Source organism: Mobula hypostoma, chromosome 16 (genome assembly GCF_963921235.1).
Source record: "Mobula hypostoma chromosome 16, sMobHyp1.1, whole genome shotgun sequence".
Lineage (NCBI taxonomy): Eukaryota > Metazoa > Chordata > Chondrichthyes > Myliobatiformes > Myliobatidae > Mobula > Mobula hypostoma.
Window position 1 is genome coordinate 9,096,954 of NC_086112.1, and position 18,858 is coordinate 9,115,811.

Below are 18,858 nucleotides of genomic sequence, written 5' to 3' on the forward strand. Positions count from 1 at the left end.
GTGGCTGATCCCTTATGCTGAAACTATGGTTCCTAATTCTAGTTATGTCCATAAACCCACACAAAGCCAATACACTCCAAGTATTCAGTCAACCTTCTTCATAATCTGATACTTCAATAAAAGTCACCTCTCATTCTCCCATATTACGAGTACAGGTGCAACCTGGTCAGTCCTCACAGTAACCTCCTCATCCCACGAATAAACCTCGTGAGCCTTCTCTTTACTGTCTCCTCTCTGAGTATATCTTACCTTGAATATGAAAAGCAAAACAATGCAGTGCTGTAGGAGAAGTTTCACCACTGCCTTATAAAGTTTCAATCAAAACTTCCCTACTTTTATGCTCCATAACCCTTGCAATAAAAAGCTGTCCTATTGGTCTTCCTAATTACTTGCTGCACCTGCATGCCAATCCATGATGCTTCATGAACTCAAGACTTCCAGATCTCTCGGCACCAAAGCATCTTGTAGCCTAACTCCCTAAGAGGTTCCAAATGGAATTTAAGAACGTTTACACTTTGATTTCTTCTCACAGGAAGGTATGTTTTTTGTTTTGTTTTATTCAAAGCTTACGTTTAGTTCCAAAGGTGCCATGTGAACGTTAGCTGCACGTTAATGCTATTGCTCCAATGCTTCAAATTACATTTCAGATTTATAATTTATGAAATAATTCTAAGGAAAATTCTTTGCTAATTCTCAATATAGAAAATTTGATTTTACAAGTATAAAAGTTTGAGTACTGCTTTTCATTCTACAGCAAAAAGATCTAGTTTTATATTTATTGAAATTTATCAATTTTGGTCAATATAGGAATACATCTCAGCAAGTACGAACATTAGAAGCCAGAATTTAAAATGCAATGTATAAAGCTAATTATTCTTTATCATTGAAAATGAAATTCAGAACTTTTATCATACTCGTTGTACTATTTATGAATAGTTTATCTCCCCCAATGTTTTCAAGACAGGCATGACACTTGTTATACTTAAAACTATATTAATGAAAAAATAACTATCTTACATTTTTCCTTCATGTGGATCTTCTTCACGGTCCTGTAAAATAGACCAGATTTGAGGCTCAGTTCCTTGGCATTTTCAAGACAGAGTTTTAGATATATGAGGTATCAAGAAAGAGAGTCAGTGCTGGATAGTGAAACTGAGGTAAAAGTCTGAATCCCAATGAACAACAGAGCAGGCTTGCAGGCCCTAATGGCTTATTTCTGCTTCTACTTTTTATGCTCCTTTAAATGTTTGCCCGAAACAAATCCTCACTAGGGGACTGGCGCGCAGCAACAGAACTTTTCATTAGTTATGCACTGACACAGGTATACTAATAGCAGCTCGAGCAACAGGTGGAAATGAATTGGAAGAGAGTGTTTGGACACGGATTTTATCACTGACTACCTCCACAAATTTTGCCTCTCTTTGGGCACCAAAAAAAAAGCAATTTTGGCTCTCTTATACCAACCAGTACAATTGTCAGGTCAAAAATATAAAGTATACTCAAAGTAGCACATCCTGTCATCAACACCAAATCTTTCTCACACATATTTAGAATATCAGTAATAAAGTCTCCACATGCATGGTTGACAAAACATGTCTAACCAGCATAATGTAATGTGCGATGCAAATTTCAAACTGATCAAATTAACCACACTTGCCAAGATACAAGCAGTAACAGAATTGCACGTTCCAACCAGGTCCATACGTTGGCACACTAAAAACACTTTGATGCTGCACTTACTTGGATCCAATGTACATAACATGCTACACAGGCTGCACACAGAATTACTCACTTTACATTCTCAGGCATCAAACCAGGCAACACAAAACAGCCTACACTACTACTGCCAATAATGGCAAGAAAAAAAAAGTCACACTTCATCAACTGGTAACAAGTCTGTTCAGATTTTTTAAGAGATTAGAAGGTTGCCTGAAGTTCATAAGCTTCTGGAAGAGACAAGAGGACATGGAGTTAATTCCCTGCACAGCAAAGAAAATAGGCCAAACATTAGAATATTCCAGTTATGTTTCTACACTACTATATTATAACACCAGACTCTGAATACAACCCTGACAAACGTGGCTTAGTCTGAACAGACTAAGATCTAATTATGGTCATTTCAAAGTGATACTACTAATAAAAGCTAGAAGAGTTTGCAACTGTGCAGATATGGAAGATGAACACTACACAATGACTAAGTGCTGGATCTAAATATTTATATCTATGACACATGAAAATGATTTTTTCAAAGTAAATGATGCAAAATCAGGTGGAGACATGACAGACTACAGATCTGGAATCTGGAGCAACGAATGAGGTGCTGGAGGAACTGAGTGGGTTGAGTAGTATCTGTGGGATATGCTCTCACCTCACAGAGTTCCTCCAGAACATTGTTTGGTGCTACAGGAAACAAAAAGGGGGAGAAAAAGAGCCTTGCACATCTCTAAAACATTTAAAGCCTGTTAATTAGCTTACTTTTAGTTTTTTTTAAATTGTTAAAAATTTATTTGGCATGCTTCTCAACCATATACCTCTTATCTTTCCCTTCTCCTCATCTACCCACCCACACCACTATAGCCAGACTGAGCAAAGACACATTTCCTCATGTTGTCACCTTCACATCAGCATCCATGCTCACTGCACTAGCCACCACAATTTCTAACATCTTCAACACAATAACACTAGCAGACAGTTCTCACATCTTTCAACATTCTGAAGGACTTGGTCCTAGCTTAACTATTTCATTTATAGTTCCACCTTTGCATATGCTCATTCCCTCTCAGCTACCTTCCCAAACAACCAGAGGATACAACAAAAGAATAACACTGATGAGTTCCCCAAGCTAACAATCAAGCCCATCTTTATTACTCCTGTAAAAGATATTTATGGTAACTGAAACAAATACAAGAAATAAACACAAGAATATCTGCAGATGTTGGAAATCCAAAGTAACACACACAAAAAGCTGGAGGAACTCAGCAGGTCAGGCAGCATCTATGGAAATTAATAAACAGTTGGCGTTTTAGGGTGAGACCCTTCTTCAGGACTGAGAAGGAAGGGGGAAGACATCAGAATAAAAAGTGGGGTAAAGGGAAGGAGAATAGCAGGAAGGTGGTGGGTGAAGCCAGGTGGTGGGAAAGGTCAAGGGCTGGAGAAGAAGGTATTTGATAGGAAAGGGGAGTGGACCACAGGAGAAAGGGAAAGAGGTAAAGATATGCAGAGTGGTAGGATCCTTTTGGAGATTGTGGAAGCTGCGGAGGGTAACGTGTTGGATGCAGAGGCTTGTGGGGTGGTAGTACATTACACAACTGACATTTCATAAATCATTAAAGTTTTTGTAGAAATTGTCTTTTTTTTTTATATAGATACATTTGAGCCACACTGCCCAGCAACACCTGACAACCTCAATTTAACCCTATCCTAATCGCGGGACAACTTTCAAAGCCCTATTAACCTACCCAGTATGTCTTTGGACAGAGGGAGGACCCATAGGAAACCCACGCATTCTACACGGAAGTTGTACAAACTCCTTTCCGATGACGCGGGGTTGAACAACCCTAGCTGTAATAGCGTTACTTGTATGGTATAAATGTTTATATTGTTATGCTATCATGGCACCCCAATATGTCATATGTAAAGAAATGTACAAGTTTAATAACACTGAAAAGAGGGAGATATCATTCCATTTGCTTCTTTAAAAAAGTGAAGCCTTCCCTACCATGCAGAAACAACTCACTATGGGTCAAAAAAATTACAAACATTTATACCATACAACTAATGATTACATCCAACAAGGAACCAATCAATTAACCAATCATGACATTCAATTACATTTACAATAGCGAGAATCAGAGTTAGACTGATCCAACACAGAAACAGGCCCTTCGGCCTGAGTGCATGCTGACCATCAAGTACGCTAACACACTATTTTTCACAGATACCCCCAACAATCTCTCTAGATTTTACCACTCATTAAGGACAAGTTACAGTGACCAATTAACCTAGCAAGCCATACAGCTTTGGAGTGCAGGAGGAAACTGAGCTCCAGGAGAAAACCCACTGAGACACAGTGACAGCATGCAAACTCCATATGGACAGCACCTCTAAGACTAGCTGAATTATTGTGCTTTATTAAGCTTGAGGGAAAAAAACCTGAAAAGACAATGAATTATAGAAATAATTGAATCAAAAGGTTCTAATTTATAAAACACAAAGGGGTGCAATACAATAAAACATTTTGTACATTAATTGGACAACATGTGCATCTGATTTAAACAACATAAGACAAAACACTTGTCTATAATTCTCCATACACAGATATTTTGCATATATTGAAGTACCAATTATTGTAAAACAAGCCATTCACTGTCTTGTTTGCTATTTGTCCTGGATGTAATCATTTTTCATCTTGTTTTTAATGAGACTAATACACCATTATCAATACATTTCTGAAATGAGATGTTAGAAATCCTGAGCAATACATACACAAAATCCAGCATTATGTAACCCAAGCAACATAATGAATTACTTTTACGTAATTGTTCCAAAATGTACAACATGTAACATAATAAACAGGTAAAGGGAATATGTTCTTAGAATAAAAACTATGTTGAATTCATGTTGTGAGAACAAATAAAACAGTGTAAACTTCAGTAAGATTTTAGCTACTCACCACTTCCTCTACCAAATCTTCCACAATGAGGCCTTGCTCGTCAGTTCGCAAATTAGTCACCCACATCCATCCATCATCTAGTTCATTATGAACAATAAACATATCCCCCTTCAGAAAGCTGCACAAATAAAACAAGACCCATTAATGTAAACACAGAATTCTGTTTAAAATGACAATCTAAAATCTGGAAACAAAACCTTTGTCAAAATCTGAGACACTTATTGACCAGAAGGAGAAATATGGCAGTACGTGATACTTCCCATGTATCGTAAAGTAGCATAAGCATCTTAATTTTCATCTGAACAATCACATGCTCATACAGAAAAGTGATTTCGATGTTGTCTTAAGGAATAATCATTATTTTGTTAAATGTAATTGCAGAAGCAGTGAAGGCAGGTTCAAATTCAGCATTCAAAAGTAAACTGTGTAACTATCTGATATAAAAAGAACTTCCGGGGAATGGGATTAGTATGTTTATTCCTGCATAGAGCTGGTCTAGACTTGCATGGCCTCCTTCCGTCACCTAACCTGTGATTAACATTGACCTTCCTGGCTTTCCCTAATTCCATCATGTGCTAACCTACTGCCTTTCCATTCACTGAGCACCACCCCGATGATGTCAGCAAACCTGTTGACAAAGGTGGCAGCATTGTGGTCTGGCAAACCGACCCCTATTGTGCAGACAGTTGCTCCCAGACACACCTCATACCCCCCATGATTCTACAAGCAAACATCAGGCCATGGGAACTTGCCTCCTACAAGGACTCTATTCCATTCTCCCATCCACCCTGCAGCTTAAGTATTTTTAACTCCTTTCCAGTTCCCGACCTGAAATATTAACTCTGTTTCTCTTCCCACACTTGCAGCCTGGCCTGCTGAGTATTTTGAGCATTATATGATTTTGTTTTAGTTTCAACACCAGTTTTTTTTGTTGTTGACTTCCAGCATCTGTTGTTTCATCCTGACTAGAATTCAACTGGGAAACCAAAACATGCAGTAATAGATCAAATATTACATTAAAAACTACAGCTGTATAAGAGAATAGTAAATACAAGAGATTCTGCAGATGTTGAAAATCTACAGCAACATACAAAATGCTGAAGGAACTCAGCCAGGCAGCAATCTGGAGAGGAATAAACAGTCGACGTTTCAGGCCAATACCCTTCATAAAGGCCTGGATAAGAGAATTAATTTGCAGACTTCTTCTGACAGCAGTTAGATTATCACAGCCGTGAACGAAATGTAAAACAAATGTACATACTAACTAGCTGTAAGAACCCCATATTAAACCAAGATTACTATTACACAGCATCACGAACAATCCAAACCATTTTAATTTTAGGTTCTTCCACATATTACAACAAAATATGCCAAGTTTACAGCTTAATGGTTTCCCAATGAAGTGTGAGAAAATGATTTTCACAATTCAGCAGCTTTTACTGAACTTTAATTTTAGGCTAGAATAAAAGAAACAGAGTCCAGGAGCAAAACTCCAAATAAAGAGTTTTGCCAATTTAAACTAAAGCAATAAAAATGAACAAGTTAGCAAGGTCAATTAACTCTTTCAAGCAGTTCTCAAGACAGTGTTATTTCACTGGCCACAGATAGCAACGTTGATAGATTAAACTAGTCAAGGATTCATACACAGTTCACCAAATTAAACTTCTGGTATCCCAGAAAAAATCAGTTAGTTGCAGCATTAATACAAAAGTGTACCCATTTCTGTGTATGGTTAGCCCTACTGCATTTGGTACAAAATAAAAGTAATGGACCGTTAATATAGGAAGTGTATAAAATCAATGAAATTGTATCCTTGGAGTCAGTAAACTTTAAAATTGCAGAAATTCCAATTATATTTTCTTCAAATTGAGAGGTAATGTGATTATCTAATCAAAGTGTACTTAATAATGAAGGGAATAGATAGCTAAGGACCTTTAGATGGGGTGGCACGGTAACGTTGAGGTTAAATGTTATTACAGTGCCAATGACCCGGGTTCAGTTCCTGCTGCTGTCTGTAAAGAATTTGTATCTTCTCCCTGTGACTGTGTGGGTTTCATCCGGGTGCTCTGGTTTCCTCCCACATTCCAAAGGCGTATGGATTAGTAGGTTAATTGGTCCAATGGGTGTAATTGGGCTAGAAGGGCTGTTACCATGTTGAATCTCAAAACAAATAATAAAAATAAAAGAAGGGTTTAGACAGATTATGGAACCTCAGAATTCAACTTGCCTATTGATAACCACTAGATTTGTCAAACATGGTAGAAAGCATTCAATGTTTGTAATTCAAAATAGCCTAGTTTCATCCAAGTTGCTGGTGAACGCAGCAGCAACTTTGATGTGTGTTGCTTGAACTTCCAGCATCTGCAGAATTCCTCGTGTTTAGTTTTTGAAGTTTTTCACCTTCAAAACTGCAAAAACACATTGGTAGGAAACATGAAGTGTCAGCCCTGAACACAAGAGGGTACTGTTGTTACATTGCTGGGATATGCTTTCAATCAAACTACAGAATAGGAAGCAGTACATGTTTGAGATCATGTGCAAGAATAATTTATCTACTGATAACAAAAACCAACTATGCAGAACTTGAACATATAAAATGTAACAGAAATAATTTACATACAGTGCTGTGCAAAAGTCTTAGAGATATCCATATCTGGCAGGAGCAAAAGATGTTGGGAATGGAGAGGATGAAGCACCATGGGAGGGGTGTGGGACAGGTGGCAGAGGAGTGCCAAAGACAGGGGCTGGTGTGAGTGCAGACACACACAGACCTGAGACTCCAGGCAATGTCATTTGATTCTAAACAATTGGTTTATTGATCGTTACAGAATATCTCTCTGGCACCTCCCACTCCTTCCTCTCTCCCTTCCCCTTTTCTCAACTATGATTCCCTTCTCCTTGCCCTATTCCCACTGTCCGTCCACAATAGAGACCCATATCAGAATCAGATTTATCACTTACTTGTCATGAAATGAGTTTTTTTGTGCAGCAGTACAATGCAATACCTAAAATTACAACAGTACTATACAGAAATCTTAGGAACCCTAACTACATAACACGTGCCTAAGACTTTTGCATAGTACTGTATTTGGTAAATGTGATGTATATTGCGTTACATGGATCCAAAATGGATGAAAATGCACTGAGTTTTTAAAATTTCACGATTATTTAAAACACCGACCCATCAAACCAACTGTCAAAAGCCAAACTAGTTGGAGTGATATGGGAACAACAGGAATTCTGCAGATGCTGGAAATTCAAGCAACACACATAAAAGTTGCTGGTGAACGCAGCAGGCCAGGCAGCATCTCTAGGAAGAGGTGCAGTCGACGTTTCAGGCCGAGACCCTTTGTCGACTGCACCTCTTCCTAGAAATGCTGCCTGGCCTGCTGCGTTCACCAGCAACTTTTATGTGTGGAGTGATATGGGAAGTTTCTTCTAGAGTGCAATATAAAAGGAATTAAGGCTAAAAGGCGGCAATATAAACATCAGTTTGGGCAGAGCTTGGGTGACAGCTATGATGCATCTTGGTCAAAGTCAAAGTCAGAATAATATCAAAGTACATATATGTCACCATATATTACCCTGAAATTCATTTTCTTAAGACATTTGCAGTAAAGGAACTGCAATAGAATTTATGAAAACTTTATCAGCATCCGTTAGTCTCCTGAGACCATGGATTTGTGCCTTGGAAGGTTACCAGGGCGCAGGCCTGGGCAAGGTTGTATGGAAGACCGGCAGTTGCCCATGCTGCAAGTCTCCCCTCTCCACACCACCAATGTTGTCCAAGGGAAAGGCACTAGGGCTGATACAGCTTGGCACCAGTGTCATCGCAGAGCGATGTGTGGTTAAGTGCCTTGTTCAAGGACACAACACGCTGCCTCAGATGAGGCTCGAACTAGCAACCTTCAGATCACCAGACCGACGCCTTAACCACTTGGCCACGCGCCAAAACAAATGAAAACTATGCATAAACAAAGACGGATGAACAACCAACTTTCCAAAAACAAATTGAGCAAATAAAATAAATAAAATCGAGAACATGAGTTGTGGAGTTTTTGAAAGTGAGTCTATAGGTTGTGGGATCAGTTCAGTGTTAAGGTAAGTGAAGTTATACATGCTGGTTCAGGAGCTTGCCCAGTGTGGGGTAATAACTGTTCCTGAACCTGTGGTGTGGGACACAAGGCTCCTATACCTCCTGTGCAATGATAGTTGTAAATCGCAAGCATGATCTGGATGGTGGGGACCCTTGATGATGCATGCTGCTTTCTTGTGACAGCACTCCACGTAAATGTGCTCAATGGTGGGGAGCACAGCCCTGTGATGGACTGGACTGTATTTACTGCCTTCTGTAAGGACTAACAAATTTCACAACATATGCCAGATGTATTAAAACCTGATTCAGATTCTACCTGGACAGGAAGCATTTAATACTAATACTTCACACTTTTCAGTTTCACGAATTTTCACATTGGCATTTCTAAGAACTCAAAAATAAAAGTAAATTTCTCTACTCATCTGAAAATAAAATATCAACAACTTACCTAATTTCATCAGTATCTGGCACTTTAGTGTATGGCAGGACAGCACGAACTCTTCGCCTATCCTCAACAGGCTACAATTTTGAAGAAACAATACAAATTTTTTTTTTTACAAAACAGAATTAAATCTACATTATTTTCTTTACATTATTCAGTTCCTTTATGACAGATGAACAATTTAAGATACTTCACTCCTACTATGCCTCTGCAACCCATAGTGAAAGAGGGAGAAGTTAGGTTGCCAAATTATATCCAAGTGGACATAAACATAGATAATTTAACCAATTTGTCTGAATTAACAACCAGTCAGGGTGAGGCAGTCACAGACACAACACTGACAGAGTTCCCCATGTGTTCTCCTGATTTGTCCAACAAATTAATATTTACAATATCTGCCATCTACAATAGGATGCCACCACCAGGCACATCTTCCCTTCTGCTCTCCACAGAAGTCATTCACTCCACTCATCCCTTCCCTCGCTTGGAACTTGCTCCTGTAATTGTAACCACCACCTTCACCACTATCCACGGCCCTAAACAAGTTACAACTTTTCTAGGTGAGGTAGTCTATCATGCGAGTTCTGCAGTGTTATTTAATGCATTCAGTGCTCCCAATGTGTCTTCCCCTACATTAGAGACTGTACAAACGGGGTGGGGGGGGGGAAAGAGAGGAGAAATAATCGCTTCATCAAATGCCTTCGCTCTATCTTCCAGTGGACAGCTATTTTCATTCCAAATCCCACTCCTGTTCACAGACTGACACACCTGCCCACAGCCTCCTCCAGTGTCACAGTTCAGCTAAACACATTAGAGAAAAGGCACCTTATAGTTAGCAAGAGTTCAGCAAGGAATCCAAACAATTCTACATCAAGCATTTTTCAGCAACAAATTAAACTTAAGCAAAATACTAAATACTACCTGTGTTTGAACTACCCAAATGTTGGAAATGGCCAGTAAATGTGAATACAACCACGATAAAAAGGAAACATTTTTATGTTCATACTCAAACCCTGATCAGATCCTGTCACACTACTAAACACCAACTTGTCACAGATTCCTTCTCTTTCTTGGGCTCCCATAACAAGCAGGCAAGAATTGAGTACCTGTCATGCAAATACAGCAGCATAGGATTGTACCAGATCTTCCAATGCAGTTTTTCTGTTAGATAGAGGTATATTAGATCTCGTAGCTGTAGGCAAGTTGCTTCCCAATTTCCACATATATCTGCATATGTATGTGCAGAAGGCAGGAGGTTGGGGTTGAGGGGGATAATAAATCATCTATGACTGATTGGTAGAGTATTCAATGGGCTGAATAGCCTATTTCTACTCCTGTGTCTTATGGCAGAAATTACTGATCCACAACTTTTAATGAGGCCAACTATCTTCACCAATTTACAACTTCTACCACAATTCTGGGCAATTTTTTTTTAATATAAAGAAACTCAGTGTTCAGTATCAAGGAAGAGAAAGATGGATGTGAAACATCATGTCATCGTAGTTTGCATATAATATATATTATTGCTGTTATAATTTCGAAATTTACCTCTGGAGGTGCTACTGGAAACAAAAGCTTCTCCCCTTTCAATAGGCAGGACACATGACTATAGTAACCAATCAAGTCTGAAAGCGAAGAAAACCGCCGTCCTCCAATGTAATAATCTCCACACATTGCAAAGATCCTGGAATGGGTAAACAATGCAATTGTAAGTTCTAAAGGTTACCAAACAATTCACTGATTTATTCCATCTAATCTACATGTAATTCAACTAATCTGTTCAAATAATTTTAACTCAAAAATGTGAGACAGTATATGTGGCATGGGCTAGCAGTTGATAGCAGTTGTGCAGTGGGCACAGTAAAGATTCACAGAAGAAGTTAAGTGATTTTAATGACATTAAATTTTTGGTTATTACAACTAAATAAGCACATTGGACTCCCATTCCCCAGTCTCCAAGCCTTGGCATCAAAATTTCTAAACTGCTCCTCAATAAAAAAAAGCGCAAGTGCTTACTGCCTCACCAACTTGTAACAGTGGTAAAGATATTCTGAAACTATTACTCAAAATCTTCTGAGCCCACCTGAAATGCATCTAATGGCTCACATCCAGTTACTATTTAGTTATTGGACATACAACACATTGCAACCCAAGAGAGAGCCGCACAACCAATGATTCAGTGTCATCTATTATGCTGAATGGAAAAACTTGCTCATATCTCAATTAAAAATGCAAATTTAACTATATCTATACAATTTCTGTGGATAAAGCTTTTATTTGATGTAACATGGAGTGTCATTTTCAACAAAGATTACAGGCAACCCCTACATCAGACTGTTCAAATAACAGAATTTGACATACAGAATTCATAAATTATCAAAAAATTGAGATATGTAATAAAACTCAACAGTACATAATTTATTGAAAAATTTATTTTTTAAATAAATATTTGCAATTTTTCATACATTCTTGATTGCAAAACCTTGCATTACAGAAAATTTAATTAGAGAACACAAAGTGCTCCATTTGCCCTGTCGTATCATCACCTATATCATCAGTCCATCAACAGAGGACCGGAAAATTGCAAGCCTCACTCCACTCTTTAAGAAATGAGGAAGGCAGCAGAAAGGAAATTATAGACCAGTTAGCCTGACCTCAGTGGTTGGGAAGACGTTGGAGTCGATTGCTAGCGATGAGGTGATAGAGTACTTGGTGACACAGGACAAGATAGTGCAAAAGTCAGCATGGCTTCCTTCAGGGAAAATCCTGCCAGACGAATCTGTTGAAATTCTTTGAGGAGATTTAAGTAGGATAGATAAAGGGGATGCAGTGGGTGTTGTACATTTGGACTTTCAGAAGGCCTTTGACAAGATGCCACACATGAGGCTGTTTACCAAGTTAAGAGTCCATGGTATTGCAGGAAAGTTACTAACATGGTTAGAGCATTAGCTGATTGGTAGAAGGCAGCAAGTGGGAATAAAAGGATCCTTTTCTGGCTGGCTGCCAGTGACTAGTGGTGTTCCGCAAGGGTTGGTATTGGGACCACTTCTTTTTATGCTGTAAATAAATGATTTAGATGATGGAATAAATGGCTTTATTGCCAAGTTTGCAGATGACACGAAAATTGGTGGAGGGGCAGGTAGTGTTGAGGAAACAGGTAGGATGCAGAAGGACTTAGACAGATTAGGAGAATGGGCAAGAAAGTGCCAAATGAAATACAATGTTGGAAAATACATGGTCATGCATTTTGGTAGTAGAAATAAATGTGCAGACTATTTTCTAAACGGGGAGAAAATCCAAAAATCTGAGATGCAAAGGGACTTGGGAGTCCTTGTGCAGAACACTCCGAAGGTTAACTTGCAGGTGGTGAAGAAGGCAAATGCCATGTCAGCATTCATTTCAAAAGGTCTAGAACACCAGAGCAAGGATATGATGCCGAAGCTTTATAGCACACTGGTGAGACCTCACCTTCAGTACTGTGAATGGTTTTGGGCCCCTCATCTTAGAAAAGATGTGCTGGCATTGGAGAGGGTCCAGAGGTGGTTCACAAGGATGATTTCAGGAATGAAAGGGTTATTATACAAGGAACGTTTGACGGCTGTGGGTCTGTACTCGCTGTAATTCAGAAGGATGAGGGGGGATCTCATTGAAACCTTTTGAATGTTGAAAGGCCTTGACAGAGTAGGTGTGGAAAGGATGTTTCCCATGGTGGGAGAGTCTAGGACAAAAGGGCACAGCCTCAGCATAGAGGGGTGCCCTTTCAAAACAGATGCAGAGAAATTTCTTTAGCCAAAGGGTGGTGAACTTGTGGAATTTGTTGCCACATGCAGCTGTGGAGGCCAGGTTGCTGGGTGTAATTAAGGCAGAGATTGATAGGTTCTTGATCAGACATGGCATCAAAGGCTACAGGGAGAAGGCCGGAAACTGGAGTTGAGGAGGAGGTTAAAAAAAAAGAATCAGCCATGATTGAATGGCGGAGCAGACTTGATGGGCCAGATGGCCTAATCCTGCTCCTATGTCTCATGGTCTATAATCAGGTTTATTATCACTGGCATGTGTCGTGAAATTTGTGAACTTAGCAGCAGCATTTCAATGCAATACATAATATAGAAAACAAAATAAAATAATAAATATAGTACACGTATATTGAATAGATTAAAAATTGTGCAAAAAAAACAAGTAATATATTAAAAAAAGTGAGGTATTGTTCAAGGGTTCAATGTCCATTTAGGAATCGGATGTTGGAGGGGAAGAAGATGTTCCTGAATCGTTGAGTGTGTGCCTTCAGGCTTCTGCATCTCCTACCTGATGGTAAAAGTGAGAAAAGGGCATGCCCTGGGGGCTGGAGGTCCTTAATATTGGACATTGCCTTTCTGAGACACTGCTCCCTGAAGATGTCCTGGGTGCTTTGTAGGCTAGTACCCAAGATAGAGCTGACTAGGTTTACAACCCTCTGCAGCTTCTTTCAGCCCTGTGCAGTAGCACCACCCCTCCCCCTCCATACCAAACAGTGATTCAGGCCGTAAGAATGCTCACCGCGGTACATCTATAGAAGTTTTTGAGTATATTTGTTGACATAGCAAATCTCTTCAGACTCCTAATGAAGTATAGCTGCTACCTTGCCTTCTTTATAACTGCATTGATATGTTGGGACCAGGTTAGATCCTCAGAGATCTTGACAACCAGGAACTTGAAACTGCTCACTCTCTCCACTTCTGAACCCTCTATGAGGATTGGTATGTGTTCCTTTGTCTTACCCTTCCTGGAGTCCACAATCAGCTCTTTCGTCTTACTGTCGTTGCGTGCCAGGTTGTTGCTGCAACACCACTCCACTAGTTGGCATACCTCGCTCCTGTACACCCTCTCATCACCTTCTGAGATTCTACCAACAACAGTTGTATCATCAGCAAATTTATAGATGGTATTGGAGCTATGCCTAGCCACACAGTCATGGGTATATAGAGAGTAAAGCAGTGGATAAAGCACACACCCCTGAGGTCCACCAGTGTTCACTGTCAGCGAGGAGAAGCTGTTATCACCAATCCGCACAGACTGTGGTCTTCCGGTTAGGAAGTCAAGGATCCAATTGCAGAGGGGGTTACAGAGGCCCAGGTTCTGCAACTTCTCGATCAAGATTGTGGGAATGATGGTATTAAATGCTGAACTACAGTTGATGAACAGCATCCTGACATAGGTGCTTGTGTTGTCCAGGTAGTCTAAAGCCCTGTGAAGAGCGATTGAGATTGCATCTGCCGTTGACCTATTGTGGCAATAAGCAAATTGCAATGGGTCCAGGTCCTTGCTGAGGCAGGAGTAGTCATGACCAACCTCTCAAAGCATTACATCATTGTTGATGTGAGTGCTACCAGGCGAAGGTCATTAAGGCAGCTCACATTATTCTTCTTAGGCACTGGTATAATTGTTGCCTTTTTGAAGCATGCGGGAACTTCCACCCGTAGCAGTGACAGATTGAAAATATCCTTGAATGCTCCCACCAGTTGGTTGGCACAGGTTTTCAGAGCCTTACCAGGTACTCCATTGGGACCTTCCGCTTTGCAAGGGTTCACTCTCTTTAAAGACAGCCTAACATCAGCCTCTGAGACAAATCCCCAAATACAGTCCAGTCCACAGATTCAAAGCAGTCCTGTGTCTCCCTTGTTCATACCTTCTTGGTCCTCACTACTGGTGCTGCAGTCTTCAGTTTCTGCCTATACTCAGGGAGTAGAAGTACAGCCAGGTGATCAGACTTCCAAAGTGAGGGTGTGGAATAGCACTGTAGGCATTCTTGATGGTGGTGTAACAGTGGTCCAGTGTGTTGTTTCCTCTAGTATTGCAAGTGAAATGTTGATGGTAATTGCTTAGTGATATTTTCAGACTAGCCTGGTTGAAATCTCCCAAAACAATGGTGAAGGTGTTAGGGTATGCTGTTTTGTGCATGTTGATCCCATTGCTCTGATCATCTAAAGCCTGAATAACATTGGCCTGAGGTGGAACGTATACTGCTACCAAATTGATCCCGGAGAACTCCGGTGGTAGGTAAAAAGGATAGCACCTAACTGCTAGATATTCCAGGTCTGGTGAGCAGAATTGGGACAGCACTGATATACTTGTGGACCAAGAAGAGTTGATCATGAGGCATACTCCTGCACCTCTGCTTTTGAGAGACTCTATAGATCTATCCTGATGGTGTATAGTAAACCCGTTGATCCGAATCGCTGCATCTGGTACAGAAGAGGTTAACCAGGATTCTGTGAAACAAAGGACACACACGGTCCTAATGCCTCTCTGATGCAGCGCCCTTGCTCTGAGATCACTGATTTTATTCACCAGAGACTGCACATTTGCCAGCAAGATAGTCTGTATCGTGAGCTTAAAAGCCTGTTTCCTTAAATGCACTTGTATCCTAGATCTACAGCCATGCTTCCTCCATGGAATCCTATGAGGACACATCCATCCACAGTCAGTATTGTTTCCATCAGTGATTGTTCGTTTAAACGCATTAAGACGTTGACTGTACTGACCTTGGAAGCAGTTGTGCTTTTTAGCTGTATCGGGTTGAAATGAGAATATTTAATCATATCCATTGAGAATTCTGCTGCTACTCGAGACGCCCCTAGGTGTCCTGGAAGTACATCGACCTCCTTCACCTGCTTTCCCAGGTGTTAATCTAAGTTGTGACTCACTTTTGACAATCTTATAGTTGGTAGGATTTTTATATCCATAATTGTAGTCCAATTAAAAACAACAATTTCAAATAATTTGACCAATGTAGAAGTCATTCAAGAGTCAAACTAACAAACTCTTGACTATTATAGGCATTTTTGCTGTCTAAATATAATTCTCAGAATAACTGACTGGACAGTGAAAAAGTGCATTCATTTTGTTATATCAGTCTGCCTAATTAAACAACAGTAGCCTACAATGCAAACTGTAATGGGAATTTTCAAAGAACTGCAAACAAAATATTCAAATAGAACACTGCAGCACAGAAATCGGCTTTTGTGCCGAACATGGACTCTCCGTTCTCTTGGTTTGTCCATCCATACCACCCCGCTCCCATCTCCCATCCCTCCTGCCACATCCCTGGTATTAGATGATCATTACATGTAAAGGTTTAACTTTTCACCTGAAATGATTGACCACGCCTGTTTTACTTAGAAACGAAAGCACAAATGAACCTGGTCTTCGATCACTTTCTCTGATGAGGTAACTTCCTGGTCGACCTGCCTGACTAAGGCGCTCTTCAGCAATCGTACGATCCAGTTTTCCATGATACCACCTGAGGAGGCAAAAATGAATAAATTATTTACACTGTACTAAAAATCATTTTGAATAACTTATTCAAAAGCAATGCAGATTCATATCAAATGCGTGGGACAGTTAAAGATTTCTGTTTAAGAATACATTGGAAGGTTGCCAAGGTCAGGAAAACCCTCAATTATTTGCACCTTTTTTGTGACAATGTGCATTACTGCTTTTCATTCTTTATTTGGGATAAAGTTATTAATAAACATACCATTGACAGCCAAACAGCAACTCTTTCTGCAAATTCAGTCAACACAAAAATATTAAACGCAAACAACAGGAATTCTGCAGATGCTGGAAATTCAAGCAACACACATCAAAGTTGCTGGTGAACGCAGCAGGCCAGACAGCATCTGTAGGAAGAGGTGCAGTCGACGTTTCAGGCCGAGACCCTTCGTCAGGACGGCCTGAAACGTCGACTGCACCTCTTCCTACAGATGCTGCCTGGCCTGCTGCATTCACCAGCAACTTTGATGTGTGTAACACAAAAATATTATAATTTTACATAATTTGATTTGTTTTGGGATTAACTCAGTTTGTCTGAAAGACGTGTAAAGTTACTTCGAAACATCATCAGACTGAAAAGGAAAACCAACCGTTGGTGGTAGGGTGGAGATAGGTCTTTACCAGGAGGTGTAAGGTGTTCCTTCCCTCCACTAGTGTGCAGGTCACCCTCAGGTAAGGTGGAGTACCTGCTTAACCCCTCCACCACCCCTGATCAGGGTCACATGAAGCCTTGGTGAATGGTCATATGAGCAGCTGCTGCATATCACGAGTCCTGGTTATGCAAACAGTGACACCAGGCAGACAATCTCTGAAAAGCATTGATCATAGCTGGGGTCACCCATCTTGACACTACGCGTCAGACAAGAATGGCTGACTGTCTGGTGCGACATGTTAGGAAGGAAGGACTCATCTTGTAAAGACACTGCCCAGAAGGCGGCAATGGCAAACCTCTTCTGAAGAAAAATTGATCAAGTACAACCATGGTTAAAAGACCATGATTGCCCACATCACATGACATGGCACATAATGATGGTGATGAATACCCAACGTTGACAATATCAAGACTGTGGCAGAGTTATATCACAGCATAGTAAACAGTAAATCTGTGCATTTGAAAGGACAAGCAAGCAGTAAATGAATGCTGAAGGTTAAGAGGTTTTAGAACCAAGGGCAGTAGTCAAATAGCAACACCAACACTTGCAGGTTCTCCTTCAAGTCTTATGGCACTGTAAGGAAAATGTTAAATGTGATTCCTTCCTTGGCACATGCCAAATAAAATGTAAGTTTGAAAGATAAAATGGTGTCAGCTTGAAATAAGATAATAGCCTGTTTTCCCCCTTACTAACCAATGTTTTGTCTCTATTTTAAACTCAAATCATTAAGATTAGTTAAAAGTAGTGAAAAATGTTTCCCCCTTAGACACCTGCTGTCTTTATTTTTGAGCGGTGAATCTCTAAGCCAAAAGTTGCAAGAGATAAAATGGGGTCTTCATAAAAGGAGCAGTTTCTTTGTGCAATGGGGGGGGGGGTGGGGTGGGGAGGAGACTGCCTCTTCAGCTAGGTCACAACTAGTGCTAGGAGTTGGGGATAGGGCCAAGGACGTCAAAAGGAAGAGTGAAAGGGAAAGAAGGTGGTGTGATAGGATGCCAGATCCATGCTTCCCTCCGGCATTGCAAAGATTCGCTTATCATTAAGTGGATGATAAGTGTCTGTACTACTCCCTTATTAATATTTTTTTTATTCTGTGTTGCATTTGTTATAATTCTAATAGCGATTTCTTATGGCCTTCAACACTTGTACAGTGCCTCCCTATGTTTGATAATACACATTAAAATGCCCTTAGCTGAATCAGAAAAGAACGTGGAAGAAATTTTCAAAATGTAGTGGATTCCGGTTAATAGGGCCATTGATCAATCAGGGCAGGCATTTATTTAGGACAACACTTAAAGAACAAAAACTGAATCAGGAAAATAAGAGGAATTCCCTGTGTTTATTGAGGACATTATGCCACTTAGTTGGGGAGGAGAGTGTTGCCAAATAGTTTCTTAACTAGCATCAATTGTGGGCTGTTAAGATACTACACCATGCTTAGAGTGATCAGTTATGAGCGTTTGTGCTCAAAAAACAGTGATTTTTGTCACTGATAGCTGGTGAGAAATAAGTAGAAAGACAATTCGGAACTGTTTTGCTAACCAGAGTTTCAAGCATTCAGTCTTAGAAATGCCAGAAACCGTTAGGAGTGAAGTGAAAGTATAACACTACTTCAACAAGTTAGGAACTATGAAGGCATCAACAATCAACTTGAATGTTGCAACATTTGGAGGATGCAATCATCTAA

General features: G+C 40.0%; 1 protein-coding gene across 1 annotated transcript in view; it reads right to left on the bottom strand.

Moving 5' to 3' along the window:
• The window catches only part of rasa1a (RAS p21 protein activator (GTPase activating protein) 1a), a 122,542-nt gene that overhangs the window by 58,052 nt on the left and 45,632 nt on the right, over positions 1–18,858 (bottom strand). Inside the window, exons 2-6 of the mRNA XM_063068505.1 lie at positions 16,337–16,489; positions 10,759–10,894; positions 9,217–9,287; positions 4,673–4,790; positions 1,018–1,049 (exon numbers count right to left, since the gene is read on the bottom strand). Coding sequence (XP_062924575.1) covers positions 1,018–1,049; positions 4,673–4,790; positions 9,217–9,287; positions 10,759–10,894; positions 16,337–16,489 — 510 coding nt within the window. The remainder of the gene's footprint in view (positions 1–1,017; positions 1,050–4,672; positions 4,791–9,216; positions 9,288–10,758; positions 10,895–16,336; positions 16,490–18,858) is intronic.